Source organism: Echinococcus granulosus (genome assembly GCF_000524195.1).
Source record: "Echinococcus granulosus chromosome Unknown EG_S00046, whole genome shotgun sequence".
NCBI classification, from domain to species: Eukaryota; Metazoa; Platyhelminthes; class Cestoda; order Cyclophyllidea; family Taeniidae; genus Echinococcus; species Echinococcus granulosus.
Window position 1 is genome coordinate 432,227 of NW_020170426.1, and position 8,956 is coordinate 441,182.

General features: G+C 37.4%; 1 protein-coding gene across 1 annotated transcript; it reads left to right on the plus strand. All coding sequences in view use genetic code 11, as the record gives it.

The window, feature by feature from the left end:
• Window positions 1–986: 986 nt before the first annotated feature.
• On the plus strand, window positions 987–1,886 carry EGR_05826 (Focal adhesion kinase; the record flags this gene model as incomplete). The annotated part of the gene is made up of 6 exons (XM_024495075.1): window positions 987–1,073; window positions 1,106–1,351; window positions 1,387–1,466; window positions 1,497–1,599; window positions 1,631–1,771; window positions 1,839–1,886. The coding sequence occupies 6 exons, from the start codon at window positions 987–989 to the stop codon at window positions 1,884–1,886; spliced, it is 705 nt and encodes a 234-aa protein (XP_024350538.1).
• Between the last annotated feature and the right edge of the window lie 7,070 nt (window positions 1,887–8,956).

An 8,956-nucleotide genomic window follows, 5' to 3' on the forward strand; every position in this document is an offset into this window, starting at 1 on the left:
TCTTCCGTTATTAATAGCTTTCCTACAGAAAGCAAAGCTGACGTAGTTGCGGAAAATAGATAACATTTTCCGCCCTTCTGTTATGGGTCGCAACAGCTTCTCCCATCTGTAGTAAATGCACTTCTTCCGCCCAGCTGAGGTTTATCATGCAGCAGTAGAAATCAGGATAGATTCTTTTAAGGTCGGACTTGCTTTGCGCTGCCACTAATGTGGTGCCCCAAGACTCTCCTGGGGACAAAGGAAGACATTAATGGAGCAGAGTATATATTATCGACAAGCAGATGGTAGTGGGACTTCTAACATAGCCAGAGGCAAGTCCACCTAAAGAAGGTGGCAGAATGGTAGTCCAAAATAACACTCTTACTAAAGGTAAGGGTTTGGTAACCACCATATTAAATAGGAGCCTATTTTTTATTATTTTTGTGAAACGAGATTCGACTTACATACTTTTGACCACCACTATTAAGATTGATTCACGAGTTGAGCAAGCTGAATGACTTTTAAATCTATAGTAATAAAAATTTGAGAAAAGTTTAGGGAATTACTGGTTTCAATTTTTAATTTAAAGACTTTTTAGTTAAGGTTTTTTCCCATCTCGCTGAGCAGACGTAGGTGAAAATTACTCTTTTATTTTTTTCTTTAAGCATATATACTGCTTTCGATTGCATTTTTTACAGTGTATCTATTTGAGATGCGGCGTCATTTTAAAAACGCGTTCTTTTATGTTTGGTGCGTCAACGACAAAATTTAATGACTTTGTCTTTCAGGTCCTAGGACTTACATTTTTAAAAGCATTTATATAAAACACAGCCGTTTTAATTTTAGAGGGCTTTTTTGCTCACAGTAAACTCTAAATGTCATTTTGTTAGAATGCACCATTGTTTTACTTGAGTAACTCGAGTCTTAATTTGGGCCTTGAGTCTTATTATCACATTTTCGCGTTCACCTCGGATTATGCAAATCTGTGATTGAGTGCCTTTGACAGCATGGACCAAAGCATATCAGATATAGTTACGGTTTCTACTTTGTTGGGATATGTCAAAATCAAGTGTTCGCAATCTACGTCTGTGGATGTTAGTTAATTTTTAATTTGACTTCTTCGCAGGAAATAACAAAGATAGCTATTAAAAAGGTATCGATTTCAAATAGCTTGTTAATGTTTGGTCTGGAACTTCGTGAATCGCTTTCAAGTATTGGGGATCGTCTTTTCCTCTGTCCTTATTTAACCTGGTCTGAAATTGCTGGACTTGTTAATGAACAAAGTATTCTCTTATCAATTAGATTGTTCTTAACAAACTTTGAGGATTATATGCGGAAAGATCGTTCTACTTTGCACTACCTACATGACCAAGTTTGCTCATTTTACACTCTCGTGACAAATTTTAGGTTAATCGGTTTTATAAGTCAGTATGGGAAGATTGTAAAGACAGCCAATCCTGCTTTGAAATTGGTTGTCTTGACATTAAGTAAGCATTTTTTTAAATTTATTTTTGAAGATTGTCGTTTGATTGTGAAATAACTGAGGAGTTATTGGATCAACTTGATAAATCTAGAGGGTTTTCAACGTTCTTCCCCTCTCACGTTCTGCATCGGCAAAAGGTATTGAAAACAACTATGAACAACGTATTAGGCAAAGTATTTGAGACGAGATATTCTTAACTACGCTTTAAACCTTCATTACTATTCAAAAGAAGATTGCATGCTTGAACATCTGAACCGCCTGCTAATGCTCACGCAGTTTGATAGTGATTCCTACGCATGTTATCTCGGCGTAAGTTGATGCATTTTATTTTGTTTTCTCATATGGGATAATTTAGTTTTAATTTTCATATTTTTAGTTAATTATCTTAATGTTTTTAGACGCACATTCATTAATTTGTGAATGACGAGCATTTTAGGTGAAATACGTAAAATTGCAGCTTAGTTATCATTTAATTCAGTCTTTTCTATCGCAGGCCGGGCTGGGTATTCCAATTCGCTTACTTTTGGGACCCCGTTCTCAAGTTCGTGTCAATATTAAAAATACGGATGAAGTGAGCTTTGGTTCAAATAACTTTTAAGTTTAACCAAAAATAATTGACATGGAACTGACGTTAAGGTTTGTACTTATTCTGATTACTCCTTGCTCAGCCCTGGACCCAAGATATACTTGACTGCCCAAAACATCATATACCTATGGCAAAATGGACTAACATTTTCCGCACTATAGTTTTGCATTGTTTAGTCTTTGCATAAAATAGAAAATAAGCAACAATTTCAGGATAACCTAATTGGTTTCTTAACTCGGATTTGTGATGTCAGTCTTATTTTAAAGCCATTTGTATGTGTGTTTTGACCGGGTAGTATCTTACTGATTTGCTCGCATACGAATTAGTCTCAGCTTTTACCTCCTTTCATTTAGAATATAGGGATTTCTTATTCAAACATTGGAAAGGTACAAATATTTCATTTTTTTTCGTTTAATGCAACATTCCATTAGCTGTGGTCCAAGACTAAAAAACTTGCATCTTTGGATTTTGCTTTAGTATCCACTGCTTTGACCGTGAAAAAATTGCTGTAACCTAGCATAAAATGCGTTCAAAAAACACTCATTTTGATTGTCTTGCCTTGCGGGGTAGAAAAAACTGCTAATAAGACAAAGAGCTGCACATCACAGGTCTGAACTACTAGCAAGTTTGTTCTGCGGATGAATAATTTTGTAAGCGAGAAATGCACTTAAAAGTTTTTGAATATAAACTCCAAATGTGGTCGCCTTGTAAGAATTTTAGACCTCCAAAATATTCAGCAATGGATTTTGCTATGGAGCATTAGAAATCTACACAAAAGTATATAATCTAATCGAAGATGCACTTACTTGACTGTGTATATGGTGTATGGATATTGTGGAGGTTCGTTTCTGTAATTACCAGTACGGAGTCCTGTCGATGTCATGTGAATACATTTCACCTTATTGCTTCTATCTAATATCAATGCGTGAATTTCGTCAAAACATCTTTGGTCTTTTCCAGTTATTTGGGCATCTCTTCACCTACTTATTATTCCTGTTTATACTCCTACGAATGCATATGAACCTGATCACTCGTGCACATTTCTTCACGCCTCTGTTCCAGTTGCAACACACCTGTTCACTTAGAACTGTTCGATATTTGCATATTACCTTTATATACCTCTGATATGCCGAAAGATATGGCATAATGAAGCAGTGTAATGTGTCAAAACCGTACGCTTTTGTTCATTTATTGTCTAAGCTAACCTGAATCTAAGTTATCTGCTTTCATAAGTGTTCAATGATATAAAATGGGTTTTCCACACATTTAATTTTTGATAGCGTGGCACTTGATTCGGATGAGATAATCTAACTGTTACTTTCTTCCACAATGAATTTCGTTTAAAACCTCCAACGAGGAGCACGCCTTTTGACCGGTTGGGAAGGGAGCAGTGACCAGTAATGCTTTGAAAGCTCGCGGCCTTATGGGTGCAATTTTGCCATTCTGTGGTTACACTTCCGCGCGTACTGCGCCAATTGATGATTCAGCACACAGCCACATCAAATCCCCAAGCTTACAGTCCCCATAGTCATGGGCTCATAATGCATGCCCTAATGTTGTAAGCCCGATCATAAGATACCTAATTAATTGCCCAGTAGCCAGAGAGAGTCTGTTAAATTTAATCATCTCTGCTGAGGGTGAAATGGATCCCTACTTTTTTCGTTTAAATTTAACATAGAAAATAATCTTAAATATTCATCGGGTTTTGGTGTCAATAAATTTTGTGGTTAAATCGCAAGTACCAGCTGCTAATGCTCAATTAAATGGTTTCATAAAGAAAACATTATTAATAATGGGTGGATTTTTGAAGCTTCTTACTGCTAAAAATACTTGAGACGAGAAGTTAAAAGCAATGATTCCCTTCCTTTCGCTACGTCAGGAACAGCTTATTCTTTTGTATTTCGTAGTATGGTAGTTGACATGTTATTCGGTTTGTATGTGAAAGGTAATGTGGATTATAGCAATATTCATTTTTCGAAGCGTTGTTGTCAATTTGCAAGGATGCCCGGATTGTATAAGGCAATGAAAAAGGTTTTTGAAGTGTTTTTTTACTAGAATTAAGTAAAGTGGAAGATTTCTTAAAGCTTTCGTTTAATAATTGGATGCACACTACGATCAGAAATTATTTCTTAACAAGACAAACCTGCTGCAATTACTTTTGTAAAAAGGTTAAGTCCTCAGTAGATAAAGGAAAACTACCTCTATTCACCTTCATTTCTGCCTCAATTTTACCTCCTGACTGGCTAGCCTATTTTGCAAGCTCGTACGCTATAGGAAGAAGGGGTGGTGGTCATCACTTTAATGTTTATCATTTATCTGCAAGTGCAAGTTTCACAGGCCATTTTCATGTTGGTGTAAAACCCGAAAGTATAGTATTTCCTACTCACTGTATGGCTAGTTCTAACATTTCGGAAAAATTTGCCTCGCGCATGTTCGGGGTGTATGAAGGTAGATAGATTTCAGTCGCAGTGTTGTGGCCTTTCATTAAGTAGACAATTCCCAGTTAGCATTTCCATCTCCAGAACAGCCTTAGAAGCGAATCGGGCGTTAAATGCCACAACTAAGCACATTTCGACAGCTTTAACGTTGAAGTACTAAACTGTATATATTTCTAAAAATAAATCAGTCAGCACGCAGTTCTTTCGCAAAAATGGGTTTTGCAAGGTGTATTGAAGAAAAAATTGGTGGTCATTCACGTTTTTTTTTCATTTGCTTAGCGGATAGCATGTGACATCCATTCAATCAGTTACCACAACTTTTCCATCCCACTTGATGTGTGTGTAAACAATTGGAGGAGAGGCTTCGAGAGCTTAAGAAACAAGTTCAACTCGTTGTGCAGAGTAGACAAGCTAAAATCACCATAGGTTCAACTGATTCAAAATACGAAGAAAATAGCAGATAGCACAATAAAGAGCTTTGTGTAAGTAGACTAATGCACGTTTGTGTTTTATAATGCATGCAAATAAGCACTTGCATGCAGTTCACGGCTCCCTCCACGATAAAAAAGTTCAGGTCTGTGAGCTCTTTGGTTACCCGTCACCAAATTAATTTAAGCATTTGGTGCATGCGCAACATCGAACTTCACTAGTTTTGCTCTAAGATAACAGTGATATAATTTCATGCCAAATTAACTGAACAAAATATTGACACGAATAACTATACCTAATAACAGTGAACTTGTTTTTGTTTCATAACAATACTAGAGACGCCCTGCATAAGCTATTCGGTATGTTTAGGTAGCAAGTATATAATGTGTTGATTTTAGGAAATTGCCTTGTTTACTTGCACTTTTTTCGTTAATAATTTTTGGTTCTGTTCCTGACGTTTCGTTTCTTCAGCATCACAAACGAAAATTTCTAATTATCCTAGCGTATCTGAAATCTGGCCTTCCTAGCTTTTGTGTTCATGGGAGCTAATATAACAAAAATAGCGTTATTAGGTACTTATGGCATGTATGAGAGAAATTACTAGGTCTGTCAACATTAATCGTCTATTTTTGTAATCTGCGTGGGTCTTATTTTAACAAATCTAATCTTCCAATGTGTCACTAAGATCCCATGTATTCTAGTTCGGCCTGTTGTTCTGATACCTGTTGCTTAGTTTTAGCGGAAGGTTAACAAATTATCAATTTTGCAGGTTCGACTGCTCTGCTATTTCGCCAGCATCCAACAGATAATCTTTTCCGAAATTTCGCGCAAGGAGGGCAGACGGTACCAGGTGAAACTGGTTCTTTCCAATGATCCGGATGCCGAACAGCCGATAATTTTCACCTTTGACTCAAAGTTGACTGCAGACACGGTGCTCCACACACTTGAAGGCTATTGTAAACTCTCTCCTGACATGCAAACGAATTCAGCAGCGGCTGAGCACAGCCCACTTCTTTTAAATGGTTGTCCTTTCAGGTGCGTTTTGTGTAAAGCTTATAACGAAATAAAAACGGAATTAAGTCTATTTTTAATGCTGTGATTGCTAGTAATGTGTACCGAATCGTCGAGAATTTTATGACATTGAGAAGTTATTGTGGCATTTTACAGACCACTGATGGATCTGTCAGCCTGCGACCAATGTAAGTTACTCCTCAGTGAAATTGCAAATTTTCGAAGTTTACGCGGTGCATAACAATTGTAAAATGCATGCAGTTACTAGAACTCCGCTAGCCATATTTGCACACATTTTGCCCTAGTTTAATAGCAAAGAGCAGGATTTAACTCGTACTCGCTCATGATTTTAAATTTAGACAATGTGGGTATTGTTTCAGCCAAACCGTCATTCTCGTTTTCAAACAAAGGTGCCTCTAATGTGAAATCTTCATTTTATTGCATGCACCAACCAAACAATTTTTTTTACCTTATCCTTCTCATTTTCAAGCTATGTGGCATACATTTGGATATCATGATTGCTTTTTTAAAGTTGTATAATCCTTCCACATCTACTTAGTTATTTTAATTTCGATTTATCTGCTTACTGCGCAATTTAGTTCAGTCGGTTATTTTAAAGCGATGAAGATTACATGTCACTCATAAGGAAGTTGAAACGCTGCCTAGATAAGGGTGGAGTAGGTAGCGGCTTGCGATACGAAGCAAAATAACTTAGTCACACAGCACAGCATTTACTAACATTTTACCAATCTCTAGATGGAAAATGCTCACAAATTCACCAATATCTCCTTCGGTCGCACATCACTCTGGAACGCGTCCTCGGGGAGGGACAATTTGGTGATGTCTATAAAGGCACTTACAGACCTCCAGTAAGTTGTTTCGTTGCTCCACTCCTATCACATCGCCCTAAACAAATGGTCGGTAAACCCAACTGCCTTGTACTCGCATCTATTCTGCGTTTGCCTTCGAACAGGGCTGTTATTTGTGTCTCTTTCGTCATTAATATACCCGCTGTCTGATATCAGCTATTAATCAGCTGTTGGCTGAAGCGAATATTTACGTTTTCTCTCAATAGGAGGCTGGATCCTCAACAATTTTAGTTGCAGTGAAGGCCTGCAAGGTAGGATTAGGCAGTGAGGAGAAGCAGCGATGGTTGGAAGAAGCAGGTGAGTGTGACCATCATTGCGGCATTTTAAGAGCACACAAATCGGATTGGCACAGTGGAGACTTATCCACTGTGTAATCGCTCGGGTAAGGCGGAGGATGTGTGCACTCACATGCAACAGAAGCACTCACGCAAATTGTAAGAGCCCTTTCATCTTGCACAAAATTGCTAGCTCATTCAACCAGGCCTGTATGCACACTCCCCGTCGTGTGCCAAACTAAACTGGTAACATTCATGCATGGTTAAATGTTTTGACGTTTTGTCAGAGCGGTAGCTTTTAGAAGGCTACGGCGTATTCCTAAATATATAGTTGACTATATATTGTGCATTTTTACGCATTCAAAATCTGTTTGACTCTAAGGCTTAAGTTACTAACTCCTGTTTTTACCAAGTGATAGATACTTAGGAGTTGTGTTAGTCACTTAAGAGAATGTTCCGTTTTAAACGAAAATTATAGTGATTTCAACTGATTAAGCAGTTTGCCTGCGTTACGATTTGTAAAGTGTACTTCTTTTCTAACTGAATTCTGTAGTTTCCGTTAAGATAATTTACTTGTAATAAATACAAAACCTCATCGAAGAGTACTTACTGCTTAGGAATTAGCATTTCTAGCTTATACAAGCATTCCCTAATCGTAAATTGCCATTGATTAGAATAACAATTGCCAAATTCTTTAACATTACCGAAAGGTGTCTAATTCTTCAAAATGTTCATTGTTTGGCAATTTTTAATGAAACAAGTATTTTTTTTAAAAGTCCGGAAGCAATGACTAAGTGCAAACAGTCGCTTGAAAGAACTTTGATTAAGAAGAGGGTGTGCACTTCCGAGGCATAGTATAATAGTACACCAATAGCTCATTTGGAGAATCCATATGCAGTCATTTTCTTAGGCTTTTGTGTATAAATGCCTGAATTTATATCATGCTTTTTTTACCTTGATGAGTTATTGCTTTTCATAAATTCATGTAAACTTGCGTCTCGGAATTTCCTTCTTTTCCTTCAAACAGACCTTCATGCAAAGTTGACACATCCACACATTATTAAGCTTTACGGCGTGTGCAGAGATGAACCAGTGTGGCTGGTGCTTGAATTTGCCGGTGAAGGGGAAGTAAGTTATTATGATATTTCTCGGAACTAGCTTGCTGCTTGGAGATAAATCGCTCCTATTTGAATATATAATACTCATGGTTTTTGCAGCTTCATCCATTAAATGTACATTTTGATAGAAGCCATTCCCTAGAAAAACCTCCGATTATTCAATTTTGTTTCGAATACGGTGACAAAGAAACAGTAATTTTGGAAAATAAACATGGGATAGATTAACTAGGCATTCAAAAAATGTCAATTTAAGTGTTCCTATAAGGAGCATTACACCTGATGAGCTTAATACGCAAATTGAAAACAATAGATATGTGAGGCCCCGGGAGGCAAATTTGAACACGCTGACACAACTCTGTGACATGTGCAATTGATCATCCTGTGACAATAGATTGTGCCAAATTGTGTTGTAAATGGGTAAGATGAGCTTAAAACAATAAAATGAGTACAGAATGGTCTTTGTACGCGGCCGCCCACGTCCTTTTAGCTTTCGCGCAGCAGTTGCATTGGTCAAAACCAGCAAAAAAATAAAATCACGAGCTGTGGCAGTTAAATTTCCTAGGAATAACTGGTAATGAAAGTGCTAGCATGGAGTCCTAAAAATTTCAACCTCCCAACGATTTATCTGATTCCTTAACATTGGTGTATAAAGGCTATCTACCACCACGGAAAAATCATTCGGCACACAATCCTTTCGCAACATCGGCTTTCGCAAGGTCGAGTAAATAAAAAGTGAGTAGTCTTTTGGGCTTTCCCGTCGCTTAATAG